General features: G+C 48.9%; 1 protein-coding gene across 2 annotated transcripts in view; it reads right to left on the bottom strand.

Moving 5' to 3' along the window:
• Positions 1–8,340: 8,340 nt before the first annotated feature.
• Positions 8,341–15,946, bottom strand: part of tnrc18 (trinucleotide repeat containing 18) — a 49,678-nt gene continuing 42,072 nt past the window's right edge. For both annotated transcript variants that reach the window (XM_083977658.1, XM_083977659.1), the window contains exons 27-30: positions 13,203–15,016; positions 12,868–13,104; positions 12,691–12,765; positions 8,341–12,186 (exon numbers count right to left, since the gene is read on the bottom strand). In XM_083977658.1, coding sequence (XP_083833784.1) covers positions 11,980–12,186; positions 12,691–12,765; positions 12,868–13,104; positions 13,203–15,016 — 2,333 coding nt within the window. In that variant the 3' untranslated portion in view covers positions 8,341–11,979. The remainder of the gene's footprint in view (positions 12,187–12,690; positions 12,766–12,867; positions 13,105–13,202; positions 15,017–15,946) is intronic.

Below are 15,946 nucleotides of genomic sequence, written 5' to 3'. Positions count from 1 at the left end.
GATAAAGGTTGTAGGATACAAGGAAAGTTTTCTCCTCGGCTTACAGCAGAGCAGAGTGACTGACAGACCCGTGTTTCGGACCAAACACTCTATATAAGTGATTGCTGTTGGAAGATGTAACTACAACTACAGATATAATTACAAGAGACAGAAAAAATGGTCATAGCTGTGGCCAGAGCGATATATCTATCGCTCTGGCTGTGGCTAACTAACTAGCTACATTGTCAGCTAGCTATGGTTTAGTTTTTGTTTGTAAATGCACATTCAGTGGTCCACTCTTTTAATTCTGAAAAAAACATCCATCCATCCATCCATTTTCATCCGCTTGATCCGGAGTCGGGTCGCGGGGGCAGCAGTCGGAGCAGGGATCCCCAGACTTCCCTCTCCCCGGACACTTCCTCCAGCTCTTCCGGGGGGACCCCAAGGCGTTCCCAGGCCAGCCGAGTGACGTAGTCACTCCAGCGTGTCCTGGGTCTTCCTCGGGGCCTCCTCCCGGTGGGACATGCCCGGAACACCTCACGAGGGAGGCGTCCAGGGGGCATCCTATACAGGTGCCCGAGCCACCTCAGCTGGCTCCTCTCGATGTGGAGGAGCAGCGGCTCTACTCCGAGCTCCTCCCGGGTGACAGAGCTCCTCACCCTATCTCTAAGGGAGCGCCCCGCCACCCTGCGGAGGAAACTCATTTCGGCCGCTTGTATCCGGGATCCCGTTCTTTCGGTCATGACCCAGAGTTCATGACCATAGGTGAGGGTGGGAACGTAGATCGACCGGTAAATCGAGAGCTTTGCCTTTCGGCTCAGCTCCTTCTTCACCACGACGGACCGATACAATGACCGCATTACTGCGGCCGCCGCACCGATCCGCCTGTCGATCTCGCGCTCCGTTCTCCCCTCACTCGTGAACAGGACCCCAAGATACTTAAACTCCTCCACCTGAGGCAGGAACTCTCCCCCGACCTGGAGGGTGCAAGCCACCTTTTTCCGGTCGAGAACCATGGCCTCGGACTTAGAGGTGCTGATTCTCATCCCAGCTGCTTCACACTCGGCTGCAAACCGCCCCAGTGCATGCTGAAGGTCCTGGCTCGAGGGAGCCAACAAGACCACATCATCTGCAAAAAGCAGAGATGAAATCAAGTGGCTCCCGAACCGTACCCCCTCCGGCACTTGGCTGCGCCTAGAAATTCTGTCCATATAAATAATGAACAGAACCGGTGACAAAGGGCAGCCCTGCCGGAGTCCAACACGCACCGGGAACAGGTCTGACTTACTGCCGGCAATGCGAACCAAGCTCCTGCTCCGGTCATACAGGGACCGTACAGCTCTCAGCAGAGGGCCTCCGACCCCATACTCTCGGAGCACCTCCCACAGGATGCCACGTGGGACACGGTCGAAAGCCTTCTCCAAGTCCACAAAACACATGTGGACTGGTTGGGCAAACTCCCATGCACCCTCGAGCACCCTGCGGAGGGTGTAGAGCTGGTCCAGCGTTCCACGGCCAGGACGAAAACCGCATTGTTCCTCCTGAATCCGAGGTTCGACTATCGGCCGAATTCTCCTCTCCAGCACCCTGGAATAGACTTTCCCCGGGAGGCTGAGGAGTGTGATCCCCCGGTAGTTGGGACACACCCTCCGGTCCCCCTTTTTGAAGAGAGGGACCACCACCCCGGTCTGCCAGTCCAGAGGCACTGTCCCCGACTGCCACGCGATGCTGCAGAGGCGTGTCAGCCACGACAGCCCCGCAACATCCAGAGACTTGAGGTACTCAGGGCGGATCTCATCCACCCCCGGTGCCTTGCCACTGAGGAGCTTCCGGACTACCTCAGTGACTTCAGCTTGGGTGATGAATGAATCAACCTCTGAATCCTCAGCCTCTGCTTCCTCGACGGAAGGCATGTCAGTGGGATTGAGGAGATCCTCGAAGTATTCCTTCCACCGTCCGACGATATCCCCAGTCGAGGTCAACAGCTCCCCTCCTCCACTGTAAACAGTGTTGGCGGAGCACTGCTTCCCCCTCCTGAGGCGTCGGATGGTTTGCCAGAATTTCCTCGAGGCCGACCGGTAGTCCTCCTCCATGGCCTCCCCGAACTTTTCCCAGACCCGAGTTTTTGCTTCTGTGACCGCCCGGGTTGCCGTCCGCTTGGCCTGCCGGTACCCGTCAGCTGCCTCGGGAGTCCCCCGAGCTAGCCAGGCTCGGTAGGACTCCTTCTTCAGCTTGACGGCATCCCTTACTTCTGGTGTCCACCACCGGGATCGGGGATTACCGCCGCGACAAGCACCGGAGACCTTACGGCCACAGCTCCGGATGGCCGCGTCAACAATGGAAGTGGAGAACATGGTCCATTCAGACTCAATGTCTCCGGCTTCCCTCGGAATCCGGTCAAAGCTCTCCCGGAGGTGGGAGTTGAAGACCTCCCTGACAGGGGATTCTGCCAGACGTTCCCAGCAGACCCTCACGATACGCTTGGGTCTGCCAAGTCTGACCAGCTTCCTCCCCTGCCAGCGGATCCAACTCACCACCAGGTGGTGATCAGTTGACAGCTCAGCCCCTCTCTTCACCCGAGTGTCCAAGACATACGGCCGGAGATCAGATGACACGACTACAAAGTCGATCATTGACCTCCAGCCTAGGGTGTCCTGGTGCCACGTGCACTGGTGGACACCCTTATGCCTGAACATGGTGTTCGTTATGGACAAACTGTGGCTATAACAAAACACCGCTCGGGTTCAGATCGGGTAGGCCGTTCCTCCCAATCACACCTCTCCAGGTAACACTGTCGCTGCCCACGTGGGCATTGAAGTCCCCCAGCAGAACGATGGAGTCCCCAGTTGGAGCGCTTTCCAGCACCCCTCCCAGGGCCTCCAGGAAGGCCGGGTACTCTGCACTGCCGTTCGGCCCGTAGGCCGAGACAACAGTGAGAGACCTATCCCCGACCCGAAGGCGCAGGGAAACGACCCTCTCGTTCAGTGGGGAGAACTCCAACACATGGCGGCTGAGCTGGGGGGCTATGAGCAAGCCCACACCAGCTCGCCGCCTCTCACCATGGGCAACTCCAGAGTGGAAGAGAGTCCAGCCTCTCTCAAGGAGTTGGGTTCCAGAGCCCAGGCTGTGCGTGGAGGTGAGCCCGACTATCTCTAGTCGATACCTCTCAGCCTCCCGCACGAGCTCAGGCTCTTTCCCCCCCAGCGAGGTGACATTCCATGTCCCTAAAGCCAGAGTCGTTGTCCGGGGATTGGGTCGCCGGGGCCCCCGCCCACGGCTGCCACCCAAAACACACGGCACCGGCCCCTCATGGTCCTTCCTGCGGGTGGTGGGCCTACTGGAAGGCGGGCCCACGTCGCTCCTTCGGGCTGGGCCCGGCCGGGTCCCGTGGGCGGAGACCCGGCCACCAGGCGCTCGCCTTCGAGCCCCAACCCCAGGCCTGGCTCCAGGGTGGGGCCCCGGTGACGCCGATCCGGGCGACGTGAACGTCCTCGATATTGTTCCACTCATGAGGGGTTTTGGAACCGCTCTTAGTCTGACCCGTCACCTAGGACCTGTTTGCCTTGGGAGACCCTACCAGGGGCATTAAGCCCCGGACAACATAGCTCCCAGGATCATTCGGGTGCTCAAACCCCTCCACCACGGTAAGGTGGCGGTTCAAGGAGGGGCTGAAAAAAACAAACAAAAAAAAACATGGAAAAATGAAAGTTAATCAGTAAATGTATCCTACATTTTGACATAGGCTACATTGCAGTTTGGTAGCATAACACAATGATATACTGTTCTAGTAGCCTATTGGAGGAGACATACAAGATGCTTTATGAAAATATGGAATAAAAGACTTTTGAAGAAGCCTGGGACAGTTTTGCCGTTTCCATGGCACTAAAAAACTCAATTAGTTATTATATATATATATATATTATTATTATTATTAGCATTATTAGCATTGTTATTATATATATATAATAGTCCACAGTATTGTTGCTGTATCTTCACTAAGAAGCACTTAGCGAGAAATATAGGATGTAAATGTGGAAGTGTTTACTTCAGGCCTCCGTAGGATCTGTCTCTACAGAGTTTCCTGTCAGGCAGTCTCAATGACACCATCAACCTCCGGCTCTCATACAGGGCTGCGCAGGGCAACCTGAAGCCTGAGAGACAAAACCCAGGGGGACAGCACTCCACGCTCCAGACAAGTGAAGGAACACCAGATGAGTCTATCTACATTGTTTGAGTCCTTTCCTTCTGTGGATTTTGGCAGCCGAGCTGTCAGAGGAGAGGACTGCTCAGAGAAATGATGAAGACTAAATCATGTTCCCTTCATCCTCAGCGTAAATTATCACACTTACTCCTTCATTAGGAGGAGGCTGCAGTCTGGAGCTGGATTCAGCTGTCAGGTATTCAGTGGGCATCACCTCGTCTTCACAGTTACAATGGGATTTCACTCACACTGTCACTCCTGTCCAAATACCCACGACAGCAACTGTGTGTGTGTGTGTGTGTGTGTGTGTGTGTGTGTGTGTGTGAGAGAGAGAGAGACAAGTAAACATGTCTGAAATACAAAGGCTGTGATGTTTCATTCATTACGTTGTCACCATGAATAATAGATAACTAATTGATATGCAGTACATCACACACACACACACACACACACACACACACACACACACACACACACACACACACACACACACACACACACACACACACACACACACACACACACACATACACATACTTGCATGTGGGATCACACTCTGAACTAATATTTGTAAGGCTCAGTTGTCATTTCACATTCAAATCTATCACAAGAGGCAAAAGAACAAGAGACGCAGTGAAGAAGGAGAGAAAGAGATCAAAGGCCAGACAAAACAAAGTATTCACACACACACACAGCATGCACATATCTATTACATGAAAATTGAGAGTGTAAAATAATATTCTATTCCCACCTCTGTATGTCTTTCTCATCGTAGAATTAAGACTGTATAAGATTCCTGTCCCGGGATCGAAAACATCAACAACAGCAATATAATTATATGTATGTATTGAGTAAGTTATATTATGTTCCTGTATTATTTTAACTGCACTCGTTCGTTCCCATGGGCCATATCATGCTTCCTCTGGCACTGTTAGACCATGTTATGTGAATCATTGTATGAGGTGGACTGTAGAAACTGGGGATAAATAAAGTTATCTGTATTTGTAATAGGATGAGGCAGTGAGCCTGGCCACTGACTGGGATGCTAAAAAGTAGGTTTGACTCTAAAAAAAGGTAAAATATAATATATTCAAACTTGTTCTAAAGTTTAGACATGTCTGTAAGCTGAGCCAGGCTAACTGCTGTATTTCCTTTTGATACCAGTCATTATGTAAGTTAAGCTCCTGACTCTAGAGCTCCTATATATCTTTTTGTTCTCACAAGTAAATAATCCCAGAAATAGTAGAGTAGAGTTTAACATGTGTATCAGCCATCTTTGGAGGTGCTGGAAAGTACATCTCTTAACACACAATGCACTGGACATCTGGTGATGTTAGTGTGCATCGGACACAGGGCCGTTGCTAGGAATTCTGGGCCCCCTGAAAGAATACTAAAGTGGGCCCCTGTCCCCTGACTCTTCCACTTATTTTCTTAGACTGCGTATATTAGCATTTTTTATTTACCTTGTTTTGATGCTAATGCAGCATTACTTAATTTACTATGAGTATTAGTCAGGGTTTTATGCAGAATAATTCAGTCATACAAAGATTAGACTACTGGGGTTTTTTGTGGGCCCTACTGGGCGCTGGGCCCCTAGAATTATCATCACCTTTCTCCCCGGCCCTGATCAGACAGAAAGAAAACAGAGGTAGAAATTACACAAGTCAAATAAACTGAGAGAACAAATGTGTGAAAGAAAGACAGACAGAGAGAGAGAGAGAGAGAGAGAGAGAGAGAGAGAGAGAGAGCGAGGGAGGGAGGGAGGGAGAGATGGAGGGGGCAGGAGAATAGAGTGAGAGTTGGAAACAAATACTAAAAAAGTTGTTTTTTTCTCTTTCTCTTTGACAAACAGGCTTGAAGGACAAACACAGTCCTGAAAGTTAGTGAACAAGCTCCAGTCTGAATAACAGGTCTTTCAAACTGTTTGTGCTCAGTGTGCGTTCAAACGCCCCCTCACTCAGATACCTGTCTCCTGGGAAACCGGTGTACATGTACACACACACACACACACACACACACACACACACACACACACACACACACACACACACACACACACACACACACACACACACACACACACACACACACACACACACACACACACACACACACACCGAGCTGCCTGAAAGAGCTGAGGAGAACAGAAAGAAAGAGCGGAGGAGGGGGGGTTCAACAGTAATGAGTCCAAACACTCACATACACAAACCCGTGCATGTACACACACACACACACACACACACACACACACTTGCATCTCGGCTCCCTCTGCTCCTTGTGTAATGAAGACGGAGCCAATAGGACGCCTCTCTTCATGTGATGTCACCCAATCAGAGCCCTGCATGCCGACACACCCACAAGAGGGTGTGTAGACCACTGGTGAGGATGGAGAGAGAGTGTGTGTGTGTCAGTGTGTGCCTGGATGTGTGGATACCTTTCTGTGCTGGTGTACTGTATCATGTGTGTGTGTGTGTGTGTGTGTGTGTGTGTGTGTGTGTGTGACAGAGGAAGCTCCCAGCAGGTTGTGGTGTTATGCTGATGTTGGTCCTTTGGGGGAAACAGAGAGGTGGCCGAACCCCTGACTGCTGCTCTCACCATGAAACAGGAACACACAGTCAGTTCATGTCAGCAAAGATTTAATTACACGTGGACACACAGGAATTCAGAAGAGACACACACACACACACACACACACACACACACACACACACACACACCCTTGCCAGTTTTTTGAGGGCAGAGCCATGAACGGTGAGCGGTGGAAAATGTGTCTCCTGCGGTCAGCTCTGCAGCTCAGCAGAGGAAGCTGAACTTTCCTCCATTTTATCACAACAAGCAGCTTCATTACTGGGCTGCCAAAATGGAGGCCTGATGGAGTCCACTGTTGATTAAAGGGGCAGGCCACACAAACTGAGAGCAGCCACTAAAAGCAGAGAAATTAGAGAGCATCTAGTTTCTGTGGGGTGACGGTGACCTGCCTCTTCTGGTGACAGCGGAAACTGCAGGGCAGAAGGTGATGAGCAGGACGGATGCTGACCTGCAGTTCGCTGAATAGGAGATAATATTCTGTTCAACCAAGAGTTTGACATTTTGAGAAATTAAATTATTGCATATGTTGTTATCGTCAATGTGTGTCTGTGTAATGCTGCTGCTGCACTGTAATTTCCCAGATTGGGATCAATAAAGTATATCTATCTATCTATCTATCTTAGCTGTGTTACTGTGTCTAGGTGATAAAAGCTGCCTGCTAATTAATGTTTTAAATAACTTCTGTTTCATCAAGGTGTGTGCTTTTATTTTGTTTTAATATTCTTTTTTTTTCTTTGACAGTGTTTTTATGAATAGAACAAGACATAACACATTCATTAGTGAGCTGTTTTCTGGTCACTGTGCCAATAAGCTAACTAGCAGGTGGTAGCCTGATTCTTCATAAATAGAAGCTTTATCTTTTCTTCTAACTTATCAAATCATCTTAGTTCCTCAACTTTTCATTTAAATCATTCCTCGGATGCTTTGCCAAGATGTCATGAATTCATGTTAGAATAAAAACAAGCTGCCTTCATCGTTCCTGCTTCAAGTTAACAATATCAGTGGAAGTGAGGAATCAAAGGGAGACATGCAGTGTGCAGTATTTCAGAACGTCAGCGCCATCAAGAAACACCGACATCTGAAAAGTGAAATTCATTCATTATTATTCATTATTTTCAGAGATTCACAGAAACAGCCAAAGTTACAGTTCCATCTGTTTATTGAATAACTATAAAATATTGAGTTACTAAAACAATTAAAAAGAAACACTGATAAACATGGTTGCTGTCTGTAAAAAAAAAAAAAAAAAAAAGAAAAAAGAAAAAGTTCCTTACACATACAGTATAGGGCGACAGAATATATCTGGTTTCAGATTTATCTCTAAAATGTATTCTTTTTGCATTTTTACAAGATTAGACATGTGTACAAAGTATATTCTGATAGCTTTTTATCCCCTCGACAGTGAAGGATCATTTACAAAACTTAGATGATTTTTCTATTTATTTTCAAAATAATCTTTTTTTTCTGTAACAGGACGATAACGATACTGAAGGAACAGCAGACGAAGAACCAGCCTCCAGTCCACCTCTCTCTCTCTCTCTCTCTCTCCCATTCCTCTCTCTCTCTCATTCCTCTCTCTCTCTCTCTCTCTCTCTCTAGCAGCTAGCTCCCAGTGCCTGTCAGCAGTATTGCTTGAGAGGCGTGGACGATTGTTCAGAGAGGGGAAGCAAGGGGGAAAAATTTACAGAAACATGCAAAGAAAAGTAAAGAAAAAAAAAAGTGACAGAAATAAATCAGAGAAACAACAAACAAAAGTAGTACACGTCAATGGTGATAGAAAGAACATATAGTGTATAAAGTCAGGCTCTTAAAACATATGACACCAAATGAAAATGAAGGCGAAGTGGGGAATAAGTGATGGTGTGTGTGTGTGTCTCTGTGTGTGTTTGTGTTGGACCCTGTTTGAAGGCCTAAGGCTGAGTTTTGAATGGAGAACGGGGGCAAATAGAAATCTGTAGGCAATAACACACTTTATAGAGTTACAAAGTGTGTGTATTATGTGTCAATACAAGGGGTGTGTCATGTCACACACACACACATACATACATACACATACGCACGCGCACACACAGAAAAAAGTGCTTTAGCAGCTCCAGGGGTAAACAAAGATTCAGAACGGAGCACTTGTACTTGTTCACTCTGCAAACACTGGTACGACCTGTCTCTCCATCACACTCCCACGGCTGAGATACCGACCGACCGGAGATCCGTTTTGGCTGATTGTCAATCAAAACTTTTGAACTCCTGTCTGTGGACATTTTGAGTTTTTAAGGGGGGGGGGGGGGGTCCTCTGTTTGGTCTCAGCCCGCAGGGAGTCAATACGTAAGAGCAGCAGCTGGAGGAGCAGCTGGGGCTTTAGCAGATAACATATCTGGGCGTCAATTGATCGAGTAATCTCAGAAAACAGCACGTAGAGCCACTGTGTACCTGTTAAACCAATTTCAATACTAACAAACTAGCAGCAATTTACAAACCTTATCTTTACTGGGTGGCTATCATGTCTGAAATTGATTAAAAAATGTGCAGTGAAATGCTGCCGTACTGGCAGACATCTTTTGTCATTTACTGGGAAAATGTCACATTAACATCTTGGGTCGTCCTCCAGACGTCACGCAGCCATCTCAACGTGAGTAAAAATATGATATAGCCTATTATATTAAAAATCAGACAAATCCAGAGAAAACCAAAAAAGATCTCAAGATAGTAGAAAAAATTTAACCTATTGAATATCAACAAGACAATCTTCAGCCTCTGCAGTGAAGCAGAGAGAGGGCAACGTGGTACGAAACATACAAGAAAATCAACATGATAATCACAGATATATACTTAAAAACAGTATACTACACACAGGGCTGTGTATGGATACCGATATATCTGACACACACTCTATACACAATAGTGTAACTAAGTGGGTTAAGAGCTCAGGAACGGAGGGTTGTTTGATCTATAAATCACAAAGAAGAAAGATGTTTCCCAACGTCGGCAGACTGGAGAAAAGACCAATCTGGTTACTCCACAGCACCTAAAGGAGCTGAGGTTAATGGCGGGATTAGGGGGTGGGGGGGGCGGGACCTAAGAGATTTGGCGAATCATCATCATCGTAAGGCCTGGGAGAGTAAAGGCCACCCAAACGCTCACGACCCTGAGCACGACATTCAACAGTCTCACTCTAAAAACGGTTAAAACTAGGCACGTAGAAAAATAATTCATAAAACAGCTAAGAGAGACGAAAAGAACAACGCGTAAAAAGGGGATGTGGTTGCGCGAGTCTGTCTGTGACTAAGGGGCGAAGGGGCATCACTGGCATGCAGAGGAGAAGGGGGGTGGGGGTGGGGGGGAAGGGGGCATACATGACTCCCAGTCACACGGTCTCCTCTGCAGCGGAGCTCATTCAAAGTGCACTCATGTCAAATATGATTGCTTGGAGGGCAAAGTGTGATCATAAGAGGTTAAGATGGACATCCATAAAACAGCAGAGGCAAAAGAAATAAAATACATCCAACACAGGACATTTAGAGGTTGCAAACGCTGCAGCAAAACCGAATAAATGAAGCCAAACTGTGGACGACGAGTTTTAAAAATTGAATTATGTTGATCTAATCAGTGCTGGCAGCTTCCTACTGTATATCAATGCTATGACCTTGATGCGTCTTGGACTGACTGCAGCGTCTGCAACCCTGGAAACACCTTAAAAAAAAAGAAAGAAGGAAAAATCCACCCTCTGGGACTCCTGTACTGATAATACACCAGCTTGTTTTGTGCATTCGTGGAGTTTCTTTGTAAGTCGTTGTAGTTTACTTTACTTGGTTAGCCAAGTTTTCTTGGGAAGAAAAAAAAAAAAAAAAAAGTATGTCCTATTTCCCAGAATGCTTTTCACCACCACCCAGACAGGCCTGAAGTCTCCACATCCTGTGGCTGCGGACAGAGTGGCAGCTCCTCTCGGATTCACTTCTCCCTGCTTTGTTGCTCAACCTCAGTGCAAAACGGTGAGAACAAAACAAAAGTCCAAGACTGATGAACAGCAGCTGTTTTTGTGTCGTAGTGTTCAAAGTGTTTCTGGGGTGGATTTTTCCTTAAAGAGAAGGAACGCAAAGATGAAAATGGGAAGTGCTTTTTAATAGTACATAATTCCTTCCTCTCTCTTTCAGCCTGAGTCTCTAAAGGGAGTCAGAAGTTTTAGTAGCGCACGGACAGTCGTCTGCCCGCGTTAGGATTGTCACGGGGAATAGAAGGGGTTAAATTAAAAGAAGGATAGACTCTTAAGTGTTTTTTTTTTTTTTTTTAAGTGCTCTCTGTTGGACAGCGATGGAGGGAGTCTCTACCTCTCTCTATCTGTGCATCTCTTTCTCTTTTTGCGTCTGTCTGTCGCTCATGCTGTTCTATAGATACATTTATATGACTGTAACATGACTGTAACATCACCACGGCAACATCATAATCACAACGTCACACCACCGGCTTGTGTGTGTGTGTGTGTGTGTGTGTGTGTCTGTCTTCTCCCTCCTGTCGGGGCCGGGGCGGAGGACGGATGGGCAGACACGGCAGCCTCTCTCCTGTATCATCATTCACAGTTCATTAAAGCTTCTTGACTGTTTACCTCTTTAGAAAAAAGTACTCTGACATAAATCTATTACATGAAAATAAAACACTCATATTTTCCTCTATATAACTGTTTGTGTGTGTGTGTGTGTGTGTGTGTGTTATACATGGGAGTGGGTATTTACATGTGTCTGCTCATGTGGGTATGTGTCTGTGTTTATGTCGGGTGTATTTACATGTAAAAGGAGACTGAAGCACTTGTGTGTTCTGAAACTTTCCCCCTGAACACAACAAGTAACACCGGATGTGTTGATGGAGTCTGTGTGTGTGCAAAAGTTTTCAGGAGACTTGTTCCTTTCTAATACTGTCTGTAGTGTCTCCTGTCTCCGTAGTAGTAGTAGTAGTAGTAGTAGTAGTAGTAGTAGTAGTAGTAGCTGTCGGTGACAGTCTGTCTGAAGTGTGTCATGGTGTCGGAGCAGTTGAGTTCATCGAGTCACGGCTGTGGGGGGAAAAAAAAAAGATCCATCATGAACGAAGGTCAGTGATTAGACTTGGAAAAGACCGCGGGGTTGGGGTTCGACTCGTAGCCGAGGTCCAAAGTTGGGTGAGTCGGGTCACGATTTGGTTTCAGCAACTCGCAGCGTGTTTGTGTTTTTTTTTTTTTTTTTGCTTCAGCAGATGACCGGGACTCCGTCGGTGTTGAAGATCATGCCGGTGGTGGGCTCGTAGGTGCCGGCCAGGTAGTAGAGGTCTTCGCTGTCGGCGTAGCGGCGAGTGTGGGTCATCTGTTCGTACTCGTCCACGCTCACCACCAGGCACTTGTGGCTGACCGTCTGCACGTCGTTCTCATCGCTGTGAGACGACTGGTACAAGGCGCGCTGCAACAGAGACACGCAGGCTTTTATTTATTCTGAAATTGATGCGTGCATTGTGGATTGTGGACCAAGAAAAGTACATAAATATTATATTCATGGGGCATCGTGTAGCTCACTGGGTGGAGCAAACGCCCCATATACAGAGGCTATAGTCCTCCCTGCAGCCAGCCCTGGTTCGAATCCCCCAGTGTGCTCTTTACTGCATGTCATCTGCCTCCCCATTTCCTGTCTATCAATTAAAGGCAAAACGCCCAAAATAAAACAAATATTTTCATATTCAGAAGTGTATATAAGTGTAAAAAGAAACATGAGGTAACAAATTAGAGCATTAGGAAAAGTATAGACCTTCCCATTCTCTTTTATACTCCACTTAAATCAAATAACAGAATCATTTATGTGTTCATAACGATGTTATTTCCCCATTAGTCTGTTTTATGGCCGGATTAACAAACACCCTGAGGAGCAGAAGTGAAACCCGCGGGTACAATGATTGATTCTCACTCTCACCTCCATGAAGTCTTTCCTCTGGATGGAGGAGTGCAGAGCTGCTGGTAACGACTGGCCACAGATCTGATCCCAGTTCTGGAGAGAAAACACAAGTCTTAGGAAAAAAAAAAAAAAAGAAACACACTCTGGCTCAGTTGCACTTCACAGTTTTGACTGTGAATAAAAAACTTCAACTACCTTCTTGTCGGTGAGTTTCTTGCCGGGGTTGGTCTCCTCCGGGTGGTAGAACCAGTTGACCCTGACCACCATGTTGCTGCCCCAGGACTCCCACATGCTCTGGATGCGGCCGATGAAAGGCAGGTTGGGCCGACCGGCAGACAGGAACACGGCACAGTCGCCGATGCGGATCATCTCTCGGCCGCGAACAATGGCCTTATAGAAGAGCTTCTTGGCCTTGCCCTTCATGCCGCGTCTCTGGAGGGGTCATGGGAGGAACAAACTGGTCACAGAGCGAAAAGGAACGACGTGACCGCACAGTACATTTTCTAACAGCGTGCCATTTCTTTCCTCACCTGAGTGGGTTTCCCAAACCATTTCCAGAGCTGCCTGGCTGGAAGGAAAGCGGAGATCTTGGGCCTGTTCTCCACGCTGGGGAGCCGCTGACGTTTGGCCAGCTCCTTGGTGGTGGGGAGGTGGACCCCCTCTCTCCGCTTCGGCCGGCCCACCTTCCCCTCTCCTCCGCTGGGCTTCGGTTTGGGAGGACGGCCCCTCTGCCCGGAGCCCTTCCCCGTGGCCGGTTTGCCAGATTTGGCGGGAGCGGGAGCGGCCGGAGTTGGAGAGGTCGACGGCGAGGGAGACTCTGAGGGAGGCGACAGTTCTTCTTCCTCCTCCACTTTGACCTCTGCCTCCTTCTTCACCTCCTCTTCCTCTTCCTCCTCTTCTTCTTCCTCTTTCACCTCCTCTTTCGGTTTGTCCTGTGTCGGCGGCGGGGAGGCGGGACCCGGTGGGGGCGTAGGGTTCCTCTCTTCATCCGAGCTGCAGGACGAGTCGTCAGTAGAGGAGGAGGACGACGAGGACGAAGATGATGAGGACGATGAGGAGGAGCCAGAGCAGGACGAAGAGGAGGAAGAGCAGCTCGAGGTGCATTTCTTCTTCTTCTTCATTTTCCCTTTCTCGCCTTCTTCTTCCGACTCTGAGCTGCTGCTACTCTGAGATTCCTCTTTCATCTTCCTCTCCTCTCTTTTCTCCACCTCCTTCCTCTCTTCCTTTTTCACCTTCTCCTCTCTGGTGTCCATCTCCTGTCCTCTGCCACCGCTTCCACGGCCGTCCGTCTTCTCCTTTGCCAGCATCGGTGCTTTGTAGGCGGAGTCTTTCTCCGGCAGGCTCGTGTCTCGATCCGGCGCTCTCACCTTGGCTTTTAGCGGTTTCTGATTGGCCGAGGCCGAGGCCGTGGCCGTGGCGATGGGGGTGTGATCTCGCCGGACGCCCCGACCCTCCAGCAGCATCAGAGCCTTGGTCTTCTTGGTTTTGGGCGAGGTGACGCCTTCGTGGTCGAGCTTCACCAGCGGCTCCGCTGACAGAGACTTCCGCCTCGCCGCCGATCCCCCGTCACTTTGCCGCGAGCTGGACTTGGGCCTGGAGACGGAGCCGGGTCTGGAGCTGGAGGAGAGCTGGTCGGAGGCCATCTTTAGTTTGGGCCTTGACGCAGATGATGATGATGATGATAGTGAGGATGATGAAGGCCTGGGGGTGAGAGAAGAGCTGGGTTTGCCCGTCGACAGCCTGGAGATGGGGCTGGGTATGATCCCGGAGCCGAGGCTGGGTCTGGAGCCGCCGTGGTGGTCCGAGGAGGGTTTGGTTTTGGGCGTGGAGGCGGAGGTGGGCCTGGGGGCGGAGGAGCCGCCGGGCTTGGGCGCAGCGGATGTCGCTATGGGTCTGGAAATGGGTCTGTTGGTGGTGGGGCTGACGCTGCTGCTGGTGCTGCTGCTGCTCTCCCTCTCTCTGCGCTGGCTGTTGTACGAGCTGAGGTTGGGCTCGCTGTACAGGTCCACGGTCAGGACTTTCCCGTAGGTGGAGGGGTAGAGGGACGGAGGCAGAGAGCGGCCCGGTTTGGAGGCGGGAGGCTGGGCCGAGCTGCTCTTCCTGGGCGCCGGGGAGGGGAGGGTCGGGCTACTCGCTGGAGATGCGGTGGAGCTTTTGCGGCCCGGTTTTGACTGGGCTCCCATCGTCGGCCGGGAAGCAGGACGGGGCTTCTCCTGAGCCGCCTTCTGGACGGAGGAGGTCCTGTCCTGGGCCGGCTTGGCTGCAGCCGGGGCTCTCTCTGCGGGCTGGGCGGAGGAGGGCGGAGGGTCAGGTTTCTCCCGGCCATCTGGGTTCATGGAGGTCTCTGTGGGGATGAAAGTTAAAGAACTTTATTTTCTGACCAAACTGCGCTGCACATGCTGACATTTTTTTTCCTTTGTGTGGCCTCGTGATTCTTGTGGTTTTGCAGCCTCACATGTTGAGACAAATCAGCAAGGAAACAATTTCTGAAATGAAAACATTGCTTTTAAGAAGTGCTTATCCAGATGACTCAAGGGCAGAGTCAGCGAATCAGACATGCAGCACGCCATGTAGAACAGCCAGGGAAAGAGAGTCTGAGCTGCACGGAGGTCGTTTGAGAAGATTTATTAAAAGTGCTATCAGAGATGACAGCCATGGCCAAATATGACATTTTTGATGAAAGACGGTTTCTGAGCGTTGAGCTATTTTTGTTGGTCCTGTTGTTTAAAAAAAGTCTCATCAAAGGACAAACATGACAAAAGTAATTTGGAGTTTTACACTTAAATGATAAATATGTTCAACTAAGGAGATCAACAAGCCACATGGACCTCATTTCTAGGATTGTTTTCAATAATCGGCACAAATGAGGTAAATGTCTAACTGCTGTCGGTGGGTAGAAAAGCGCTCAGGGGAGAAACACACTGCGCTTCCACGATGAGCACTGAGCCAAATAATATGAAATCCATCTCTTCCTTTATGACACATTTGGCTCCAGTGTGCAAGGAGACGTCCCTCGCTGGTCCCATGGAATCACTCAAAAGAAGAAAGAATGGCAAATCAAGATAAAAGTGATGGCTGCACTTAAAGCACGTTGGATTAGTTTTACTTTAAGCACCTCCTCTGTTATTTTACCTCCTGTGGGACACGTCACAATTTCTATCTTCAATAATTTGAACAGATCTGACTGTTATTGCAAGTCATTTCTCTGTCTCCACCTACATCTATAACAGACACGTTATATCCACCTTAAAGGGATAGTTCAACATTTTGGCAA

This window comes from Trachurus trachurus, assembly GCF_905171665.1.
Source record: "Trachurus trachurus genome assembly, chromosome: 8".
NCBI classification, from domain to species: Eukaryota; Metazoa; Chordata; class Actinopteri; order Carangiformes; family Carangidae; genus Trachurus; species Trachurus trachurus.
This window is presented reverse-complemented; position numbering and strand designations above follow the sequence as displayed.